The sequence below is a fragment of the Aythya marila genome (assembly GCF_965140915.1).
Source record: "Aythya marila genome assembly, chromosome: 9".
In the NCBI taxonomy this organism is placed as follows: domain Eukaryota; kingdom Metazoa; phylum Chordata; class Aves; order Anseriformes; family Anatidae; genus Aythya; species Aythya marila.
In genome coordinates this window covers 20,809,503-20,834,277 of record NC_139050.1, presented here as the reverse complement: position 1 = coordinate 20,834,277, position 24,775 = coordinate 20,809,503, and the positions used below count along the sequence as shown (strand labels likewise).

General features: G+C 36.9%; 1 protein-coding gene across 8 annotated transcripts in view; it reads left to right on the top strand.

The window, feature by feature from the left end:
• Window positions 1-24,775, top strand: part of NLGN1 (neuroligin 1) — a 291,751-nt gene that overhangs the window by 70,432 nt on the left and 196,544 nt on the right. For 4 of the 8 annotated variants that reach the window (XM_082766900.1, XM_082766898.1, XM_082766899.1 and 1 more), the window contains one exon: window positions 21,411-21,470. The exons of the other annotated variants lie outside the window; for them this stretch is intronic. In XM_082766900.1, coding sequence (XP_082623026.1) covers window positions 21,411-21,470 — 60 coding nt within the window. The remainder of the gene's footprint in view (window positions 1-21,410; window positions 21,471-24,775) is intronic. 8 annotated transcript variants of the gene reach the window in all.

The window sequence follows — 24,775 nt, the reverse complement described above, 5'->3', positions numbered from 1 at the left end:
CATCAAAAAACCAACCAACCAACCAAACAAAAAAAAAAAACAACAAAACAAAAACAGAAATAAGTACCTTTTACTTCACTATTTTTCTCATGTCTTGCATCTGCCAAACTGCCTTAGTTAAGGTTTGGGGTATGTGTGATGAAAAGAGATGACTCCTTTACATCACAGATGGTTCAAATCTGACCTTTTAGATGTTGACTGAATACCTCTTAAAAAGTCAAAATAGCCTGGTAAATCCAGATGGCATGTCATGATCATACTACCTGATCATCTTGCAGGAAGAAACGAGTTTCTGGCAGCAGCACCTCACACATGTTGCTGTGCAAACTGTGGTTGAGGCACAGCCCGAGGTTAGATTTTCTCAGTCAGGTTATTGAGGTAAAACGAGTAGCTGGCACAGACATCATGAATTCTGTGCATATATTTAGGAGACACATGTGTACACTTTTTTAAGCATGTTTGGCTTATTTCTATTACAGTTAAGATAACTGAAAGCAATCTATGTTCCTGATATTAAATATTTCCTCATGGTTTTATAGAAATAGGATAGAGTAGTAGAAGCTGTAATGAGCTTATATATTTATCCTATATGAAAAAAGGATGAGTGTCACAATTGATTTGTCGTTTTGCCTGTTTAGAATACGGAGGCTGTGCCATCAGGTACCTTTTATTCTGGCTGCATTTGTGGTCTAGGATGTAAAAGACCCTGGTGGGTGTTTTGCTGCTGGGTGCTAACATCTGTGCTCACGTCACATTAATGAGCAGATCCAGTGGAATGAAGCTGATGGCGAGACCTTAAACCTTTGGGCAAATCTGTGACTGACTTGCAGCACTATGGTGCTGCTGTAACTGGGGAAATGGGAGAAACTAAATAGATATAACTTCGTTTGTGAAGTTTTCACCTCCTTTTTGGGATAGCAACATTCCCAATACTACATAAGTTGAATTGTGTCATGGCTTTAGTGGACAAAATTTTGGGCTTTGCAAGCACCAAGGAAAAATGCATGACCAGTTTTAGGCAGAAACCTTGGTGTGTCTTAATTTGAAATGGGAAATGAGGCTTTAATTCAGTATCCGATCAACTGTTCTTTACTCTTGTATTTAAAACAAAGATATTGAAGCTGATTTTCACTTCCGTAAATGAATGGAATTAAAATCCTGTACCCTGTTAATAGCTCAGTCCAGTCTGCTCCTCTGGTGCATTTTCAGGGCTATTCATATAAGGACTACGAAATCTTTTGACATTTTGAATAAAATTCTGTTGATTACAGCTTCAGCAAGGAGGGAAATACTTGTCCCTCTCCATACTGTCCATTACAGTAGTCCTGGTGCACATTATCATTATAACAAGCAACAAGAATCGATGGTACTGATTAATGTAATATTGCATGTAAATGAGCAATATTCCTGTGTCTTGTAGGAGGCTATATCCCTGAGACGTACTTAAATAACATTAACAAAGAAACCTTCAAATAACTAAATGGTTTTAAGTTAAGTCCATAAAATCAATGAAAATAGAAGCTAAAGCTCTTGCTTATCTATTAATTCAGCTCTAGGTCAGTGTTACAGCACACACGGGACAGAATATCCTTGAATGGTTTTGTGCGAGATTACTGCAAGAGGCAGACAGAGATAAGGTGAAGATAAACTGATAGGCATACTCTGAAGTGGGTGTTGGCATGAGTTTGTCAAACCCCTCACACTGCAGTTCCTGTTTGCGTTAGATCACTGCTACACAAACCTTTGCTTCTGTGGCCATTTAACTTCTGAAAGGCAGCAATGTTTAAGTGGATGAATGGCGTTAGGTCCTTTCTTGTCCCAGTACCAGAGGGAAAAACACAAACCAAACTGACCCATAAAGTGTAAACGGGATGTGTGCTTCTCAAATGATTGCATGTTTATGCTAGGAAAACTCATTGATTTTTGCTGTTATTATCATGTCATTTTTTTAACAAGGAAAGATTTCAGTTATAGAAGCACTTTTTTAAGCCTGATCCTGTGTGTATTCTTTCTATATAATGCATCTTTACTGTAGAATCTGTTTTCCAGGGATTAACATAAACTGCACTACTGATATGTTACATCCTGTGCAATATTTGGGTTTATATAGCTTTTGAATTTAATTTCTGTACTCTTCTTATTCTAATAATATTCCTCCTTTAACTTCTATCATACCTTTAAGAATATTAAGCTACAGAAGTGAATTTTACTTTATTGTTGTATTTATGGTCACTGTAAACTCCTCTGGTGTGAACCCAAGCTGAAGTCCTCTGGAAATAGCCCTGTCTCCTGTAATCATAAGTGTTATCTTCTGAGGATGACAGCTTCAAAGTTTCTGGGGAACATTGTTCTCATGGGATGTTAGTGTTGTGAAGAGAGGCACTCTCACAGGTATTTTAAATCAGTTCCTTAGAGGGTTTTGAAGTATAACAGCAAGACCTTGAATCTGACCGAATACTCTATGGGGAATAGCGTAGAGAAAGAGGGATGCTGCGTTGTTAGCTTTCAGTCTGAGGAAGGGTTTAAATGCTTGCATTTGGAACTAATTGAGACTTTTCTTTCACGTATAAAAAAAATGGTGTGATTTAACCAGGATAACACAGAGGCATCAGGATACCACTGAATTTTGGTAGAGGACTATGCACATCCCTCGTATGTTTACTTCCATAGCAGAGGTAGCTTTGGAATGAAACACTGCTTGAGCTTTGCTTGGTGGGTGTGTATTGCCTCAGGGAGACCTACAGCATTGGAGCTTTTGCTTCCTGTCATTTTGGCAGTTTTAGATTTCTGGTGGTGTTACAGATTTCTGTTAAATTAGATTGTGTTCTTTTGCCCGTTAATTGTTTCTAGTTAATTTATTGTGGAGCTTCATACTCAGCGATTTTGGTCTTCTTAAGTGTGAAAAGTATACTAAAGGGAAATAAGTCGTCATAGTTAAGGCTATATATTTCCTAAATGTGTAAGCAATACATGATACAGAATTAATGGTAAGCTTCTGGGGGGGAAAAAAAAGAACCGATTGAATAAGAGTGATTGGTAATTCAATATCAAGAGGCAAGAAGAAAGATTTCCATAGTAAAATTTATCATGAACATGAATCCCTAGTTACAGTAATTATGAATGAAATATTTCTATCTTGGCTAACCAACTTATTAATGAAATAGGTTTTTCTCTGTACAAGTTTTGTTTTTCATCAGGTATCTGCATTAGGAACATCTGCAGCCGCAGAGTTGTAAGGCACCAAATTGCCAAGAGTAATTATTTTGGTGATTAAAGAGGAGGCTTATGGGGTCTCTAAACTAGCATGGCCAGTTGTTATTTAGAAATTATTTCAGCAAGGAAGCAGCACGCATTCCCTCCAAGTCTGATCCACCTTGGAAGAAGCTGCCTGAATAGGGGAGAGTTTCAGCGACCGGCCTTCATGTGAATTCCTGCTTTGGCAGCTACACTGAGAAGCCCCCTTGAATACGTTCCAATTTTCTGTGCTGGTGCTGTGAGCGCTCATTTGTGTCTGCAGGATGTCAGAGGTCACCTTTGCAGCTTATAGGGACCAGTAAACTGTGCTGGTCTAGCTGTCTTTATCAGGGAAGTACCGGAGGACTTGTCTTTGGGGGACTGTGGAGAATTGTTGAATAGCTGTGAGGATTATTTGTACCTGAGAGGTTTAGTGTGTCTCAGTGCAAAGCGTGTGAATTACTATTTTATAGTAAGCAGCGGTGTAGCGTTAAACTGTACCTAAAAGGATCAACAGGAATGCTGCCGTTACCCCATGCCTGGGTTAAGAGTTTTGTTGCGTGGGTAGGAAATTGGTTAGAGAACATCCAGGCAAGATCTGCCTTTAACACTTCAGTGAAGAGAAATCCTTTAATCGTGATTGACTAGATTCATGAAAATTGAGTTATTATAGAGCCAGACTTGTTTTTTACTGGTTTAGGAATCACTTCATTGAAACTGACTTTTATACACTCAATAGAGTGGAAGTGGAACAGATGAGAGGAGTCAGAATTTAGACTTTTTTTTTTCTTGTGACTGGTGTTAGTGGCCCACTTACATTCTGGAGTCTGTGAAAGCACTACTTGCGTGCACTCCTCCCATAGCTGGGTAGCGCTGTTCAGGGCTAGGACTTCAAAAACCAGAGTAACACATGAAGATCAGCCAGAGGTTTCCCGAAAGGATTGGGTAACAACAAAGCCTCATAGACCAAAACACAAGCGAAATCATGAGTTTGTTGAGATTTGGATTGATGTGGGTGGTATCACGACCTGAAAACATAGATAAAAATACTGGCATAGTAATAAAAAGTAATTGACCATAAGTAGAAAAGCATTGTCTGCTGCAGTCAGAACAATATTCAGATTAAAAACAGGCAAGGAGAACCACAGTGAAAGGACTGGAAAGCAGCTGCAGGAAAGTTTGTTTTTAATGGGACTTTTCTGTAAACTGGAGGTAAGACTTCTAGGTGGGGGGAAGGCTGTTTTTTTTATTTAAAAAAAAAAAAAAGTAGAAATTTGGAAAGATTGCAGTGGAAATCAGAGGAAGTATAAGAAGAACACAAGATGAATTGCATGACAATCTTGAAGAAACCCATTCTGGCAGTCTTCAGATAGGTTTTACTATTATCAGCTATAAGTGTTGGTTGAAGTACTTGAAATGAGTATCTGGGCTCAGTATGAGACCAACACATGCGTGATATTGTCCCCAGTGGAATGTCCATCAGATCACAAAGCCATTCTGTGCTTTGTCTTAGCCAACGAATCTCTAGTTGTGAAAGCAGGGTATTGCTGTACTATGTCAGGGTTAAATGATTAAAAGTATATTTGAAAAAAAAAAACAGTATCATATAAGGAACCAAAGAGAAAAGGCACAAAAAGTGCTTGATTTATCCTTGTACATAAGTCAGCAGTGGGCTTGTACACTCGTTACATGTCTTAAGCCTACAGAACAAGGTCCACCAGGGATGTTATGGGATCTGATGTTTCATGCTTGCCCAATGCACAGAAGCAGATGTTATCTGTGGTGTACTGTGTAATAACTGGTTTTATTCATACAGGGTGAGATTACTCTGTGCTGAGTAGTTGTCACTAAAACTAAGTGGGAAAGTAGTATCGTGAACTCTGAAGGGATGTGAAGCAGCATAAGTATCATTTGGATGTTTACCTTTTCAGTGTTTTACTAATTTCCCATTTGGGAAATAGAGAAAGAAAACTAGTCTTTTCAGTATTTCTGCTCTTGGAAAAAGGAATCGTAAAATTGAAGTCACAGAGATGAAGAAAGCAATTAACAGCAGGAAAAAAATAAAGGGCATCACCTCCAGTGGATATAAGAAACCTAATTTTACTTTGAGAATCTTTATAATAGAGAGGTTAAATTATGAGATTTCATAAGATACCATTTAAGCTATCATTTCTTGCTGAGGTCTGTCTTGTATTTCTGTGCTAATCATAAAGTTACTTTTTTCAAGGTCACAAAAATGTGGAAAATGTCAAAACTCAGAGCAAATGACAGAAGATATATTCTGTCTCTTGGTGTAGGAAGCAAGGGCTTAACGGAAACAGGAATAAGAAACAATATACGGTGGAATAGCAATTGTGTTAAGATGCTGATACAGTAAAGTGGAGAAAATTATGTTGAACACTTCCCAGAAACAAAGCCATCAAAACCTGATCACTGAGGACTAGAGCATCTCCACTTTTTTTTTTTTTCTCTACAGAACTGTATAGAAATAGCACATTATTAACCTTCCTGAAGGCTTTGCAAATCATACAGGGGATGAAATGCTTCTCAGTGCTTCAGGTGTGCACAAGCTTATTGAGAAGGAATGCGAAATGAGATAAAGAGTGTTGCCACCGACTTGCTGTGCAACCTCAAACTATTTCATCACTCACCTGTTTTCCATTCTCCTAGAAAGAAATGTAAAACCATCTGTCCTTCACAGGTGAATTGTGATCGTAAATTCATTGATTTATAAGAAATATATATATGTGTGTAAGAACAGTAATAAACACAAGAAATGGTTGAAGGAAGAAATGCTTGTCAAAAGGCACTGCTTAACTCTCTTCAGTGCCTCTGAAAATATCCCCAGCTGGTTCTAGCTCCTGTCTCAGAAGGCCCAGAGTCTATATAACCATATAAATTACAATTAATGTTAACTTTTCACAGTAGTTGAACCTCTGACTTCTTTTCCCTCTGCTCAGCCTTTAAAAGCTGCACAAAGCATCTATTTCCAACCATGCTGCAGAAGAATTATGCTCAAGTCACCTGAAGTTAAGCCTAGGCTCATTCTTTAAATGTGTCGCTTCTGCAGCAGTCCTCATCTTTGTCCCTTAGTACTGTACCATACCTGAACAGTAGGCTTCATCTCAAACAGCTCACTGGCATATATTTTTCTTATGTTACATATATTAAACAGTTTCTTGTATCCTAAAATCTGAGGATTAATTTTAGTGTACTTGTAACAATTCATGATAGTGTAATGTTTTCAGAAAGGTATCCAGAGAAGTCTTACCCCCCTCCCAATCTTTGCAACTTCAACTGTAGTATTTTTTTCAATCTTTATATTGCAGAAATCAGAAGGAAGAATTTTAGTGCATAGTTCGTTTTAACAAAACTTTGGAGAGAAACTAAATGCAGACTTCTGAAAAACTGTTGTTGCAGTTGTATGCACTGTCTACAAAGACTATCAAATACTCAAGAGTATGGTCAAGAGTATGGAAGTGGGTTTTTTCTGTTGTCTGTGAAGCAAAATAATGCAATGTGCCCTTATTTGTACAAAGATCTGCATTAGCACTGTAGGGTTTCCAGTTCCATGGGATTTTTGTGTGATGTCCCTAGAACGTGCTTTATTCTTATCTTTGTAAACAAAAGATTCTGAAGTTGCTTCTATACTCATATACCTAGCTGTGTTGTTTATCTTAATATTTAAAAAACAAACAAACAAAAAAACAACACAAAAAACACAGCAAAATGTGTTTGAGGAATTGTTTTGCTCTACTAAGTACCTGATAAGCAGTTGCCGTAGCTTTCTCTATAATAACTGGAGTTGTTGTGATTCCAGTTCAGATTTACAGCACAAGAATCTCAAGGAGTCCTGGTGATCTCGTGTGTGTGTGTATACATATATACACACATAACTTCTGAGAAAGCAGCACATAACTATGTTTTTTCAGCTTTCTTCCAGTTCCTCTAATTAAACAAGGGACATGTGGTGTCCTTCCTAGCCTCTGCAGTAACTCCTATCCTGAAGGAGCTAAGAGTTTTACACTAAATCAAATTCTGTGTAAAGAATGTCATGACCTGAGTCCTACTTTTGACAAAGAGAATAGGAAAATCTCATTTTCACCATACTGATCCTTCTGTTGGAATAACTGTGCAAAACATGCAACAAGAAGTCAATCCCTTTTTTCTCTCTTAGACCCCTCTAACCACTGCCTAGGGAAAGGATAAGCCGCATCCAATAGCACTCTCCTCTTATTTCCACTTTTCCCATCCTTCTCTTGTGACCCTCCATTAATCCCTTTCATCCTCCAAAGCCAGAAGAAACCTACATCTGAAGTTACTCTCATCCTTTAACTCTTCCAAAAATAAAAATGCTGTGACTGCTTCTGAAAAATGCCTTATTTGTGTGAGTACCTGTGATATTTCTAAAGATTGCAGACATCTGTGAGAGCTGTGGGAACTACTTATTTCTAATGGCACAATATTGACCTAGGGTTGGTGTTTCAGAAAACACAACAAAACAAGCTCATCCTTTTACAAAAGGCTACCAAGGGCTTATGAACTACATGAATTCCACTTAGGTTTGTAAAGTAGGGCATAACTGCAAGTTGCTTTTGTAATGTGGGCCTTGTCCTGGTTCTCTGGCTTTATTTTCACTTCAGAAAATGCTGCATTTGTATTCATTTAGTTGGGGGCATTTCACATGATCAGGGAAGCATGGCTTACTAAAATGGATCTAATTTTAAATATACATTTAAAAAAAGCCCCATATTTTATCTACTATGTTATTATGTAGAGCTTTTAATACAACAGCTTGCTGTCTCGCTCATTTTCAGATTTACCACCAGACCAAAAAAAATTGTGCAACTGTCATTGATTCAGTCATTACTATTACCAAGTAAGGAATCAATCTGTAGCACATTTCTAATAGTCACGTTAATGTGGTTTTTAATGCTTAAAATATATATATTTCAAATGCTGCTGGAGTAACTTCAGTTTCCATTTAAAAGATACTAATTAACGATACTAATTAACCTTTGACTAATTTACCTGTTACTGGATATAGGAATTCCTAATGTGCCAGAAGTGATGGTGACTTTATTCTCATGAGCTTGCATATGGGAAGAGCACACTGCAGTATTATAGGAAGGAGAAATGATTTTATAAAACTTAAAACATTCATTTACTTCTGATGGTATGACCTGAAGTTAAATTAGCTCTTTTGGAATGTTTTTCTTGGTTGCCTGGCATCCTGCTGCCAGGCATTCGTATAACTGCTTTAACCCCTGGTCCTGCAAAATATTTAAGCAAAAAAAAAAAAAGTATGGTTAAGATGTAATTTCGCAATTATAATTACATTTTGTTTTAGAAAATTCTACATGGAGCTTTAGGCACTGTAACATTTAATTATTAATCTGACAAAGAAGAACCAGCATAGTTAAAATTAAGAACAATAATCTGGCAACTATCTACAGAATTCCCTCCCCCTTCTGAAAGTACACAGTGAGACTTGTGAACTATCACTGAATAAATGTCTTCTGCAGTTTCTTCCTGCTTCCTCTGAGTTTTGTGGAAGAGATGAGGTGGGGTGGGCGATATCTGTGGTTTCTCCTGACACATGACCAGGAAAAAGCACGTTCGCAGGGCTTGAAGGAGCTGGGAACGTGCTGTGTGGTACCAGAACCGTTCCGTTTATTCATAGCCAGACCACTGCCCGAGGTGCCTGGCTTTAATGGAGCATCATTTCATCTGCAGCAGGAGGCTGTCTGCCATGCCCTGGGATTTCTGTTCTACAAAACAGATAAAACTCAGTCTGTGCATTCACAATTTGCACTGGTTGACAGTATCTCGCTTCTGGACTTCATCATCCAGGAGTATGAAATCAATATGGAAGATGGGAGCCGTTAGCTTTGGCCTCGGTTCTTAGGGGAGCTGTTTGTGTGTTTAAGTACAATTTCTATGTAATGCTGCTTGCAAGACTAGTCTCTAGTAAAGAATTTATGTATTTACTGATAGTCATTGTGACTCATCAAGTAAATGATATTCATTTTCCAAATTAGTACTGTATGCCTGGCAAATATGGACCACAGCTGTCTGGGAAAAACATTAAATGTATAATTTTCTTTTTAAGAAATTAAAATTCTAAGTTATAATGAAGCATTGGGGCAAATTTCTAGTGAGTGGAGATTAGAATGTTTTTTTCAAGTGAGAAGTCTTAGGGCATAAAGTAACAGGTTTTCTGGGACCCAAGTGTTTGTAAAGAGATGTAAATGAAACTTCTTGCTACCACCTACCAAAATCATACAGGTTTCTAGATACTTTGTTCTTCATAGGTCCCAACAATGGAATTTTGTCTCTAAAGGATAATGCCAGGGAGCTCTTACAGACCTTTACTTCAAGACTGAAACTCAAAATGGGCTCTGCAGTTTATTATTTGACAGAATAGATATGACAGATGCAACTAGTTGGAAGACTTTAAAGGTTCAGTGAATTTTGCATATGACACATATTTATGTGAATCACCCATCTGTGCTTTCAATGACATGCACTAATATTCAAGACAATAGTATATCAGACTATTATATAGGCATAATGGTACACAGCATGCTCAATTTAGTGAGAATTTTTAATTTAAATTCTCCTGTCTGCATGAAATGAACTCCACAATTAGCAATGAACTGGCAAATTTTATAAAACTATGAAATTGTGTCAGGAAGTGAAACAAAAAAATCTTCCTGGGTTTCGTGTGAGGAATGTGTACATTCCTCCTACCCCCTACTTTGTCTAATCTGAACTTCTGGAAACTTGAGTGGGATTCAGAAACATCAGTCAACACTGCTTTTTAACTGTTTCTGATGATATGAGAATATATTGAATTCTGTTAAATGAAAAGTCCATTGTACTTAGCTTGTATGGCTAAGTCTTATTGTCTGGAATTATTTAAAAAGAAAAAAAAAGAAAGATTGCATACCAGTGATAATAACAAAATAGAACTACTCTATCAAAAACTTTTGAGATAAAAAAAAAAAAAAAAAAGACACTGAGTGTCATTGTTTGGTGTTTCTGACCAATGTTGTTTCCAGGAAACCTAACTTCACCAATAAAAGAAATTTCACCAACAAAAGAAAAATCAAGTTTTGTTTTTAAGAAGTTGTTATCAGTAATAAGTTCTGTTTCTTGCTTTCAAAGTATTGTCTGTATCTAGTTTTTTTTTTCTTTTTTTCCATCAGATACCATCAGATATATCCAAACTATAAACAGAAAATTGCAGGAGAAAGAGGATTAGCAAAAACTAATCATTTATGTCCACACACGCTTCTAAAACTTTATCCTATATTAAAAACTTTCTCCTATGTTAACTTTGTAATTTAAGCGTAGACTTAGCACATCTATAAATACGAAGGTATGATTTAGAAGCTCTCAATCTATTGAAGTTAATTGGATTGTTTCTATTTGTATACATTATATACCTTGCATTTACACTTGAGTTAATAATTCTGTAGCTGAAGAGCCAAAAATAATGTCTAGTGTTACCAAAACTTTATTGAATCTACAATACTAGCAAACTAAACCTTAAAGGAAAATTGCAAATTTAAAATTTTGCCTCCAACTATGGTAACTTCCCATCGCTGATGATTAAGTGAAGACAAGGAGTGATATTCTTGACTGATGGGTCCATAAGCAAAATTGATCTTTCCTGCCCCATAGGAAAAGCTGCCTGTTCTAGGAACTACTTTGGCTTTCTCCATTTTGGTAACTTGGTAGTCTGAAATACTGTTCTACTGCAGTAGTTTGCTGTGCTTGCTGTAAATATTCAGCTCACTGGGATGGAGCTTGGATTATTGTGATATTTTTCTGCTAACTTCCATTGACTAAGGAGTCATGAGGAATGTCTCAAAAATATCCCCCATAGATTTGTTTACTTTCTAAACAGGAGATAACTCTTAGATATCCTAATATGATTAGAATAGTGATTATATAGTAACTTAATGTGATGCACAGTCGTTACAGAACTCCATATTTAATTTAGTTAGTGCTTTTGTTATCAAAAGGAGCAGTGTGAAACCTTGGACCATCGTTATAATTTAGTAATTCACACTGCTTATGGAAATTTCCTATTTGTTAGGAAGAGAAAGTACCTTTTACCACACCAGGATCAGCCTTAAAAAAGAGAAACGAAGCTCAGTATAAAAATTAACTGTGCCCATTATGGTGCTCCTACATGAGTAGACTTCTGAGAAAGAAATAAAGTGAGAGTACCTTTTGTCCAGTGCTGAGAAATGTTTTGCTTTTATCTGCTCTGCATTGTAGTGCTTTCCTTCAGAGAGCACAGTCATATTGTCAGCAGATAAAGAATTAGAAATGTTATATTGTCCCAAACCCGTCAACTCTCACCTAAATGGATGTCATGGAAATGGAAGCGAGGGCTACTCTGACATTTTGCTATTAAGTTTGCTGTGCTTTTGTAAATAATATATTGTAAAGCCAGACATGACATTTTGTAGATCTATTTTATTTTGATGATAGCTTCCTGTTCACCAGCTTCTGTGTTAAGGTAATCAATTTTTAAATAGGAAACATGAGTGGAAAGCATCTACCAGAAGGTTTTTGAGCCTTCTGTCTTTCTATAGGAGTCGACAGGAACTGTGTAAATATGTGGTCCAAAGTTTTGCTGCTTGTCTGTAAGTTCTGCTTCATTAGAAGTGATGCACTGGTTTCCTTTCATGCTCCATTCGGTATAAGGTTTTTTATCTATCCAGTTGGGAATCTTTAATATGAAATGCAGAGCAAGTCAACTGTAGTTTCAAAACAAGTGCCAGGCTAATATTGAAAACATGTCAAAATGAGAATGATTTTTCTTGTGACAGGTATTTGATCCTACTAATCTTGAAGTGCTGGCCGTGCTGTTCTTGTTTTGTGACTGCTCCATTGCTGAGAAGTTTTAAGTTCTCCTGCCTAAAATTATGCTCCTCTAAAAATACAGTATGTAAGCATGAGAAAATATTTCAGGCAAAGCACTTTTCTCCTGATCGCGTTCTCCACAAGTGCTACCCCCACAGTTCTCCCATCACTGTTACTCAGAGATGGGCACTTTGATTCTGTTAAAAGGTGTGGTAATGCAGGCAGGTAAAACTGTGTCTAAAAGCTGGTGACCACAACTCCAATTAAAGGATCTTTTAAGGATGCCTTGAAAGCTTTGAATAGCGGAGAAACATCTGACTTGAAGCATTTTTATTCTTCAAGATCCAAGTTAATGGAAAGTCTGTAGTTCTGAACACCGGGTTATTAGTGTTGGTACTTATTGATTTCTGTGTATTTCTATTTATATTTCAGTAATGCTCAGAGCTTCAGATCTGTGGGAAGAATTTGTTAAAAAGGTACATAGGAGAACTCACCTGTAACTATGTGTGCGTATGTATCTTCAGATAGCTGTAGGTAACCAAAAGAATCAGACCTTCATTTTCCTGGGATAAACTTTGTTGTATGACTGTTTTAAGACAGTTAAATATGTCCCTACATGCAAATATGAAGTATCAGAAGTATTCTCTGCTCTCTGAGATCATGAGAGGCAAACTTGGATATAAGAATGAGAACAAAAACTCAGTGCCATAGGTACCAGTGTCACCATTAGATGATGGGGCAGTTGTGTAATGCTGAAGGCAAAACTTTATGATTAACAAAAAGAATACAATACGATTAACGAATACAATCAGACTTTCTTCTTGCTACTCAAAGCATTGTAAGAAAAGTAGTGAGCTGTATTTAACGAGGATGTTTATAGACAGAGCACATCATTGATCTACTCCCTGCCCCTGTCTGCTGGTTGTTTGTGGGGAGGGTTGGATCACCGTTAGCCGTAAACTACGTTTTTCTCTTTCACCTCTTTGCTGAAGAACTTCAGCTCTGTGAGGAAGCCAGAGAATTAATTGCCACTGATAGTAACACATTTGGAAATAAAGCCTGCAAGTTACTTATGATCTCTATGGAATGCAAGATGGTAAAAATAACGTACAGGTTACAGTGGTACAGTGAATGGTACAGAACTGAAAGGCATGTGGCTGAAAACTAGATGACTGAGTACACTGGGGAAAGGGGTGGGAGCATATTTCCATCCAAACTCATATATGAAAATACTATGCATGATTAAATTGATTCTCTGCAACATTCAAGTCCATGGTAATGTGAAGATGTTTTTTCTGTTTAGGTTATGAAACTGGGTTTTCAGAGGTGGTCCTGTATGCTCAGGTGTGCCCTGAACAATACTATATAGCTGCTGCTAACAACAGCTTTTTAAGTTAATAGAGTTACTTGTGGGGAAAAAAGGCTTTTTCAGCACAAGGCAGACTGACAGCATTTGTCTCCAGCAGAGGATCCAAAGCTATCTCACCTGTGGAGGCGGCTAGTCTTTTTTTTTCCTATTCCAGGTCTGAGACCAGAAAGACGAAAAATAAGTAGAATAAGGAATTTCAAGAATGCTTTTAATCATTTTGGTATTTAAGGTGAGAGATAACAGAGAATGCTTTCTAACATCTCTTTTCCTGGTTGATGGCCCATCCCACCCATCTGAAACAAAATAACACCAAAACAAAAGGCACAAAACCAGAAACAAAGAGGCCAAGCCTTATCTTTTTAACTTTTCTCTAGCTTTCCTTGGCTGTCTACCTTCATGTATGCTTTAAAAGCATTCTTTGCTTACTGCATCCTGACTTGTATTGCTGTTACAGCAACACTACAGAGATTTGAAAGAATGTGAAGATTAACATTGATATTACAACTGATGGCAACTGTGAATTTTCATTTTGGAATTTAAAGTTTGAATCTTAAAATTGCAGCTTCTCGGTTGCATTGCATGAGTTAAATACATGTACTAATTTTTTAGGCTTGTGATCTAAAACAAATTCAAATCTTCCATAAAGTTAGGATGCTATTTTATTATGGGAGATGTAGAAAATGGATTTATCATTCTATTTATATGTAAGCGAATTGAATAAAAAGGTGTTTATAAAAAAAAAAAAAAACACAGCTTTGACAGTATGTCCAAGATACTGAAATACTACTAGTTCATTAGACTTGTCTTCAGAATAACTGACAGAAGTTTTACCAGGTAGAAATTTGGGATGCTCAGTCCTGCTTCTGAGTTGACCTTCTAGCCCAGATGCAAACAGGAGCAGTTCTGTTAATGGCAGTGAATCTGTCTCTATATTATTAGAAGGTTTAGCCTGTTGACTTCAGAGAACTTACTCAGAGGCTTAAAGTTAAGCGAGTACATGAATCTTCATTAGGGTCTGAATTGCAGTCATTATCTCTAGAGAGAAAAACTGATTCATAATCTTGAAGTTCAGGTGGTGGCATTGCTGTGTAACGCTGCATTCAATTATTATAGTGGTGGTGTCACCCTGGAACATGAGTATCTGTAAACAACATGAATTATTAATGTAAGTGAACTGTTAAAAGCTGCATGGACTTGTGATTGAGACTAGTGAAGCAGCACAAGAGTGGTAAATGCTGATAACCATATGACAATTACCAGGCTCATTTTTTGTCTGTTACCTGCCCATTCCTTGCCTCTGGAACTTTGTACTCACACCGCAGTGTTTCTTGTTAAATGCATGGGCTGTCTTTCTCTCAACATTAGCCAACAGAGTCCCAGTGTGTCTGAAGCATCCTTCTTCTTGCAGGTAATCCCAATGGGAGGCACAGCCACTGCTTTACCTCAAGTGTTCCTTTCCTTAGTCCACTGGAAAGTAAAATAAATGTCTCTCTCCTCTCCACGCTCCAATGTGATTTTTTATTTCAAGGGCTAGAACAGAAGTCAGAGTGGTTCAGAAGTTGTGTCTGGAATTACCAGTCTGTCAGCTCTTCTCCAACGAATTGCTTCATCCTTGTACTACGTATGCTCTGCGTCAGTTAAGTTTTAATTGCAACCCGCAAGGGTTAGAGGATAACTGATCTAGGATAATAGCTTTATACTGCATGAGAAGTTAGGAAAAGTCATGTGTGCCCTCTCTGAACCTGTCAAATGTCACAGGTGTGAGCAGTACAGTTGTCCATGCTGCCATGTGGGGATGGAGTGGAGCAGAGCTTCACCCCTGCGGCTGCCATCTCGTAAGGCACCCTGAGGCTGCCCAGAGCAGGCAGACATCCAGGAGGATAAGGTGTGTGCTGCTTCAGGGATTGGCATGGCTGTCACATGAATGGGCCTTGGGACACCAGCTCACTCGGTGAGTTTGCACTTATTCCATCTACTCCCTAGTAATGCTGCGTGACTGTGTAAGGCATGTCACGTAATCAAAAGCCTTTTAGAAAGGAAATTAAATTTATGGAGTGGCCTATTGCAAAGGGAATGGGTTTTAAAGAAAGGCTGAAATGAGGATTCATAAGGGATGCTGTCCACAGGATACATGAACATAAAGTGCCCTCACCTTGGAGAATACACTGAATTTGGGGCTGCACCTAAAATGGGAAGCAGAGAAGTGAAACTATCCAGTTGTGGATTTTCACCTCATTTAAATTCATATAAATGTAGTGTTCAGTAATGAAGTTCCTTCAGATTTAAGGGAAATCAAGATCCAGCCAGTGTGATTAATCTTGTGAATAAAAAGGCTCAGGATTAAACATTCTTTGTGTGACACTTCAGCAATATGATTTTATAAAAGACACAGCAGGAGTTAGTCTTGAAGTGTCAGAATAGCTTCTTTAGTGACAAAGCATTTATACATGTAAATTTTCAAAGAAAGTTGGCAACCCTTTTGTGGGTTCAATTTGCACCTGTCATTCACTTGCAGATGCAAATTTGAGTTACTTGCAGCTCTAATTACAGTATTTGATTGTCATCACAAATCAGGTAGTAAGAGGTGAAATGACTGAGGTTTGTGCCATCATTTGTTGTTAAAACATGAGTGCAAATGTTATCATCAAAAGCAAAGGCAACCAGGGCTTTGCTCTGCTGGTACACTCGGCAAATAAGTACACTATGCAAATAAAAGGAATTTACAGGGGAGAAATAACAAGGAAAAGCGAGCACATGGTGAAAGCAAGACAGTAATAAGGGAAAATACGAAGTGGATTTTTTTTGTCTATTGCAACAAAGTATAATGATAAATATTTATTTCTGTTAGGTTTTTCTTTTAGATCCAGCTGTCACTTGTACCTTCTAAATATCTCTTCTATAAGGAATTCTAGTTTTCTGCTGACAACTTTCTAATTTTCAAATGAAAGATGATGATTTTTTAAAATTATTCATCAGATGACTATTATGCTGCATCTTTCCAATTTGCCATTACATTTATAAGAAAAACTATTATATAGTTATGTTTTAATTCCAACATATAAGATTTTGATTTTTGAATTCTCTTCACTGAAAATGTTGAGGTCTGAAGACTGTTAATTATAACTCGTCATTAATTTCTTTTAAATTTAAACCATGAGGTAGGTACAACATGTTATTGTGCTTCAGCTAACATCTGCTAGGTTGATAATTCAGCACAGATTTTTTTTAGCTAGAAAAATATGACTTTAGTGGAAAATGATAGTTAAAAGAACAATCCAAATAGCGCCTAAAAAGGCGAAGTAATTTCACTTCATGGGTCTTTAATGCTGAGTTAAACTGAGCTAATGAAGAAGAAATGGTCAAGAAAGCATTTATCAAAGCTTGAAGATGCAAAAGTAATCATTTGAAGTGTGTATAAATAGATTCCATGGTGTTGCAACCCACTCAGTGAATTATTCTAATACCTGTATTATTTCAGTTTGCCATAATCTCACCTCTTTCCCTTTTTATTGAACAGACACCTTAACTCAAGGAATGATTATTACTGTGGTGGTTTCTAAAATGGAGTCTGCCTAATCTAATGTTAAAGGTCCTTTTCTTCTTCCTGACTTATCTCATTACCGAAAGAGAATATTTTGGCCAAAATAGTGGCTGTATACATAAGAATGGATTAAATTAGAGATTTTGTGCTGTTTTACAAAATGGTGTCAACTTCCACTATGAATTTCTGGTGACAAACAGCTTTCCTAGGCTGAAAAGCTAATGACATCCAGAAGTGTCCATCCCTCCCACGCATGTGTGGTCCAAAAGGCCAAAGATAATTTCTGGTGGATCAAGATCATAAAGAGAGAATTTATAATCAGCTTTAATGTATTTGTAAGCTTCAGTACATTAGTCCTTCATCAAAGGAAAGATTAAAAAACAGTATTAGTACAGCTGGACTTGAATAATTATGTGCCCAGGAATAATTATTCAGTTAATAGGACAGGAGGTAGGATAGTTCTCTCATTCTGAGTAAAGGAAAGCCACCTGCAAACATGCAGGGGTCAACTATAGCGATTTTAAATCGTTTCATATTAATACTTATTGCAATGCAAATAGAATAAATATTTGAATAGCTTCTGTAATGTAAGAACTATTTTCAAATTAAATGAGTAAAGTGTGTCTTAGATTCCCCTTTACACAGCATTCCTTTAGTTTTTTGTAGCAAGACTATTCATTGCCTTTAGGGGGCATAAAATGAAGTAATGTCTTTCCCTTTTTCAACTAACGTAAGGGTCTACTTTTCTGTTAGTGAGAATTAAAGGGTATGCACTAATACAAGACTAAATGGGACATCCTTAATAAAGGCTCTTTAAGTGATTCCTCTTCTCATCAGCATTTTTTATAGCCTTTAGGATCCTTTTTTTTTTCTGCATTATTTATGGTACCTGCTTACTTTTAGCTAAAATTTAGACAAAGAATGGGAGTGAATGAGCCTTTGTGGAGGGTGAAGAGAAGCTCCAATGGAACAAGAGTGGAAAGAAGTGGGCAAAAGACTTTGGTAATAATTCTAGAGAATTATGATTACAACACAAATAAATATATACCCGTATTTTATTTGTTTGAAACAGTAGTAGAATGGTTTTGGTTAGAAGGGCCATTTAAAGATGATCTAGTCTAACCTCCCTGCCACAAGCAGGGACATCTCTCACTAGAGTTCGGTTCTGGGTCCATCATTTCTTTGTATCAGTATTTTGTTAAGCTAGTTCCTGGTCCCTGAAAAGAATGATGGAAAAACCCTAAAGAATTTTGTATTGCGTAAACTGTCAGGGGTAAAGAAATAAATCCAACTGAGGTATACGTTTAACTTGCAAAATGATAAATTTTCTGTAGAATATTATTTCAAACCTGCAGAAAATAACTGAAAATTGTATGGCTACTATATGAACCAGTCCTGATTTATTTTTAATTAAAACGGCTATTGCTGTTACCTTCTTGAACTTTCCATAAGACTGAAACAGACAGCACAGAAGAAACAGCTGAATTCTGAGCTCTTCTTTGTCTTTGAGGGTTCAAGTGTATACCCCTGTGTTGCTGTGTGCTGCTTCAGATAGCAATATGCACAACAGGTCTCAAGCAAATGTTTCTTCTAGGGGTTGCAGAGCAATTTAAAAATACAAATTTTCACTGCATACTTGTATGTATAGATTAAGTACATATAACAGGTAAATAGTTCCATGTCTGAGGCATGAGGCCGAAACTGTGTTGGTTTCTAGGCCTTGGCCAGCACTCTCTAATTCCAGGAAGCTGAAAATCTGTCTGCATTTTGGTCTGTAGTTCTCTAAGCTAACTATTGCTGAAGGGAGGGTAATATGGTCCACTATACTCTTGCAGACTGGAGTGAAGTCATGGCAGAAACTCTCATCTTTCTTAATAACATCAGTAGTGCCTGGTGGGTCTCCCACACCTCTCCATCAGGGATGTCATCCTGCTTTGGGGATGGGGCAATCTGAGCCCCTGTATTGGGAGAGAGATACAGGTGTATGAGAAAAGCACGTTTAATCTATGACAGCTTAAAAATAACAGTCCCTTTGCAAAAGTAATCTGTGACCTGTATTGCAGCATGATTATCAGGAAGGTGGTTTGATTTTATGCCTTTTAGTGAAACTCATGCCTGTACAAATATGAAAATCACCCAGGTTATCTTTAATAACATTAACCCCAGAGATGTTTCACTAGACTGTAAAATTATAGATGCTTTGAGATCCATCCCGTGTGTTGACATAATGCAGTATGTAACTGGTGTTGAGATCTGGAACAATGATCTAAACAAAATACCACAGAAAGGCCAGGTATTAAAATCAGTAGCATTCATTATCATGGCTTCATACGGAAAAGAAATGGTCCCTCTCTATGCAAGTTGTCTGGATAAATGTATGCTGTTTGCCTTTCCAGATACTACTGTTCCTCTCTGGTGACTTTTTAAAATATAAGATAAAAACTGTTAAAAATGTGTATGTATATCCTTGTTTGTCTGCCTCTCCATTGCTATTAGATGCATAGCTCTAAGAATTTTACATTCATTCTTCCTGTACACTGTGCTGGAAGCCCACCATGGGATTGTTATTCCTTGCCATACATCTTTTACTTTTGTAATTTTATTCTTTCAGAAGTAAGTTGCTGTGGTATGAGAGTGGTGGGCAACAAGGCATTCCAATGTGCGCGTTCAGATAGGGTCGCCTTATCTAATGCAATATGCTGTGCAGATTGCATCCAGGGTTTCCATTAAGAAAAGCTATTGCATTCACCAAGGTTCTGTACTAAAGAGAATGATTGTTGCAGGTGTGACTATAAAAATGCTTGTGTTTAATTTATGATGTATAACTCTGGTGTTCTGTATTTAGAACGAGTCTAAAACTATACTCCTGGTTGATGCAGTGATTAAGGTACTGAGCTTTGGTTTTCAATAGCACGGTCCCACTCCTAAATTCACAGTTAAAACCTCATGGTACTTCATGGGTTCTCTGTATCTTAAATCCATGCACCTGGTACAAACATTTGAATTTTTTAAACGCATCGGTCAAATACGTAGTATTTTGCATAGGAACTACAGGTTTAATGCTGAATAACTAATATCTTGTAAAATAAGAGCTAAATAGAACATTTTCAGTACAAATGTTTTAATACTCCATAGTGCCTAGAGTTAATGCATGTCTCTTGCCTACATCTACCGCAAATACCAACACATACCGTTCATCTTTTTTTGTTGTTATTTTTGTCTATTGCTATTTTATGCATGAGAGTTCTTGTTTTCAACTCTGTGCTTGGCTGGCTTTTTCTTTTTTTTTTTTTTTTTTTTTTTTTGTTACTTAGTCCTGTGTTTGTACTGATTGCTTTTTTGCATGCAAATTACAGAATGTCATGGAAATGAGAGAGCTCTGAAAAAAAAGGAAAGATAATGCTGAGTTCCAACTGTCTTTTGTTTGTGCGTAAGTGTGTAAAATATGACGTGGAAATATTTTCAAAATGGCCTTTGACTTTCCTTCTGGTGTATATTTTTATTATTCAGTAAATGAGCAGGCATTTTTCCCTTTGGAAAATGTGATTAATCTATTAATAAGTGTTAATGATACAGTGCTGGGCATAAAAAAAAATGTCTTGCAGTCTATTTATGGAAATAAGGCATTATATTTTGCATCCTGCCCAGGCTAAAACCACAATTCCATATTCAGTGTAATTTCTGTATACTGTGGGAGAAACCCTGGCCCCATTGAAATCAATGGCAAAAATCATTGTCTTCAGTTGGTCTAGGATTTCACACCTGATTCTAGTTTGCATATGGATTTTCATGTTTCATTACAAATATCTCAGCAGGTAGTCAAAGGTTTCAAGGGAAACTACAGTTCTAATTAAAAGAGAATGTAATGACTGTGTCCCTCCTCCCACTCCCCCAAAAAAAGCGAAACCCATGCTTTTCTGTGTAAAGCATGAGCTTAAATGGTTGAACTTGGAAATGTGATTTAGCGTTTCACAGGAAGTTGTTTTAACCAAATGTAGACAGTTATTAGTTGTCTTATTGTATTAAATGAAAGATAATTTGGCATTTCTTGTATCCACTACTCCTAAGAAAAATGTGCATGAATATAGTTTATTACGGTGGGTATGCTTTTAGTAAACAAGCTTGGATTCTTCATTTAAAAACAAAGCACTGGGCGCTTTGATTCTTGTGCTAGATGTTTCTAATAGCCATACCCCCTAGGGAAGGTTCTGCTGTAATGTTTAAAAACTTAATGAAAAATTGGTTGTTATAAACTAAGATTTCCCTCCTTGCAAATGTTTTTCTTTGAAACATCCATGGGAATTTAATATTCACTGTTTTTTCCTCAGTCTTGTATATTCTTGAATTGTCTTTTTCCTCCATTTTCTCCGTTCTCAATCCTAGGTCCCCTTACAAAGAAACAGACAGATGATTTAGGTGATAATGACGGTGCTGAAGATGAAGGTATTTTTTTGCCGCCAAACTGATTTGCATGACAAGGATCCCTGAAAATCTTTTTTCTTCCCTCTTTTTTTGACTTCTTGTCTTCTTTTGAAGAGTTTTTTTTAATTCCCATTTTTGATGTGTTTTGTCTTCTTGCTTGTTGTTATACATACATTTTTAATTTTTTAAACGAAAATGTTGTTAAGTTCTACGTTTTGATACAAAACAGTAACAATATTTAAAGCGGAGGGGTTTTTGTTTTCTTGAAATGGACTTTTGCTATGTTGCATCCCACCTTTTGACTGAATTTTGTCCATACTATTTGAACTAACACTCTTTTAAAGTTTCTCTGTACACCTTTTTGCATGTTTTCTAACCCTATGTATTTCACCAGTAAAAAGATGTTTTTCACTGCCTATTAGTTTGATAAACGTATCAAATATTGTGTTTATAAAAGGAAAAATATAGAAAACTGAGAAAGTGTCTCTTAAGCAACTGAAGTTCCTTGCATAAAACCCTTCTGCACTTAAATTACCATAAACAAATAAATAAATTCAAGACTACCCCCACCTCCCTATACAGGAGAGGTAGCCCTAGAGCAGCAGGCAGTGTTTGCAGGTGGTGAAGCTCTGCACAGCACCTATGAATTCAGTGGAGCTAAACCCAGGTCATTTGAAGGAATCTGGCCTGTTTTCTTTTCTTTTTTTTTTTTGTTTTTTTGTTTTTTTTTTACAACCACATAAAGACGACTATTTGCTTGTGTTCCTTGGAACCCATATTACCAAGTAAAATCAAAACTTAGTAATGTCAAGCATGCTATTCTGTTTATGAATGATATTTGTTAATCATAAGTGATGCGGATTTGATTTTTTTCAGGGCTGTGAAAATGGTAACAAGGGGCTCTATCTCCTGAGTGGTCTCATTCCTTCAAGTAGATGTGCTTCAAAATTCTGAATCTTAAGCACATACTTCCATATATTATATGGCCAATGAGTAAAACAAATTTCCTTTTAAGACTGATAGAGTTGCTACCTGCTTCTGTGTTAAATATTTGGTTTTATTACATATTAAGCTTTATCATAATAAGTGAATTGCAAGGTTCTTAATTAAGGAATTTTTCATTATACAGTACATTAACTGTGTTACTCAGACATTGTGGCCTTATCACAAGGTCAAGGAAGGCAAATATGACCACTTAACTTCTTAACCGATAGTTGAACAGAGACTTTACAAGTAAACTCTGATTTGTCTATTTTACTTGATCTCTACTGAATGTGAAAGTTAAGCATATAAATGAAAGCCCACCAGCTGGCCCAAGACTTGAAAGAAGACCTAATTGAAAGCTGTCATGTTATTCAGAGTGGAGTATGGTAATTCAGAGCCACTTAGCTCTATCAGGCCAAGTCATTTTTACATTAGTTCATGACAAAATGTTGCAAAAGACATTCTTGTGTATTCTCTAAGACCTGTAATATTGAATTAGCCACAGTAAAAGTGAATGTCTCGTTTTAAAATATGTTTTAAGATACAGTTTGAAACCTAGGTTATTCATCCAGAGGACTTTAATGGCTCTTCTAATTTGCTGTATAATTGCCAAGACAGACACTAATGGCTTAACATTTGTTGAGTCGGTGTCTACTTAGACACACTTAAAAGAGACTACTAAAACAGTTTGCTAAAATTCAGCAGAGTGGCTGTTATCAGAACGTAGTTTAATATGCAAAGTCAAATGAGAATAGGTATCTCTGTCTTTGGAGAACAAGTGTCTGTGTCAGAGAAAACTCATCTCCCACCTTGACAGCTGCACGAGAGAGAAAGGACTGTAAGAACACAGCAGTCAAACTAGAGGGGAAGAAACACACTTAAAGCATTAATAAATCTCTTCCTTACAGAGCTGGGATTAATTTTCTCTGGCATACAAGTGATGGCTTTGTTCTCCTTTCTGTGCCAATAGAAGAATGCAAGCATTAGTTAGATGTTCACTGCTTCCAAGAGTCGGAGACAGGGCAAACAAATTTTTATGATCAGCAGACCCTGAAGGCTGCTGAAGATGTCTACTGGGTTGGTAGAAACCCTGTGTGCTAAGGCCCTGCATTTCACTGTCCCTCTGTGGAGTTGTTCTGCACGGAAGCTCTAGCAGGTATTGCGTATGCAGAAATGAAGAGTTCACAAACTTTGTCATGTATTAAAATAGGAATAGCAGGAAAGAGAGGGGAAAGTAAAAAGCCACCTTACCTGTCTCAATTTCTGACTTGTCCATTAAACCTTTTGCACTATGGTAGTTTTTAGTAAGTATGTCTACAGATGGAATACTGGGAGCAAAATATAACATGCCAAATGATGCAGTCAGTATTAGGGAGGCTGAGTCAATACAGTGAAAAGGGCTGTCTCATATCCATAGAATCCTTGCTGCATAAGCAGATGTTCAGTGACTTCTAAAATGCCCGGGATGGTTTCTGTATCACTGAATAATTTCAGAGCTACCACTTGCATTTTCTGTGTTAAGCATTTCCTGAAGAAAGATCTTTCGTAGAAGTTCCTTGGCTCAAATGCCTGGAAAGTGTTCTACATTGTGTCACTCATGCATCAGAGTTGGTTTAGAAGATTTCATTTTGAAACTGCATTCAATAATCCTGCTCCTATCTGCCACATGTCACTACCAGTATTGCTGTCCAAACCTTTCCAGTGCAAGCACCAGAATCAGTAATCGTACTTGGATCTCTGGCATGTGCTGCAACCAGTAGACCAGGCTTAATTAGATCATTTTTCATTTTTGTTTTCAAAAGACCCAAAGGCAGTAGTGCACATTACCAGCTAATGATCTGCAAATTTGCTGTTTAAAAAATGAAGGTGTTTTCAAATTCTACGAGTGTGAAATGTGTGCACTGTCAAATTGTATAAATCTTTTCCCCCCTCAGTCTGGTAGCATTTTTGTTGATGTAACCCTTTCATGCCTATGCATGAAATTGCTTACATGTTTTTCAATAAGTAGTGAACTACCTGAGCAGAAACCAAAAACAAAAGTGACAAAAACACCTACAATCAGTAAGCATCTTTGAACTGATATAGCAGTAGTGAATTTGCATATTTACTGACATGCAGGTAAGCAATATGTAGTGTAGAAGCAAAATTTAAGTTGTTTGGCAGTTGAATAAACTACACCTAGGCTGCATACACATGCATAGGACAGGAGTGAGGTTTGGTTTAAGAAGAAAGATATCTTAATATATTTATCCCAGTTTCAGCAAAGCAATAATTTGAATTCATATAATGTGACTGGAGGGGGATCTCTATGCCCCCTTATTTCCTCTATGCTACGATCCCTA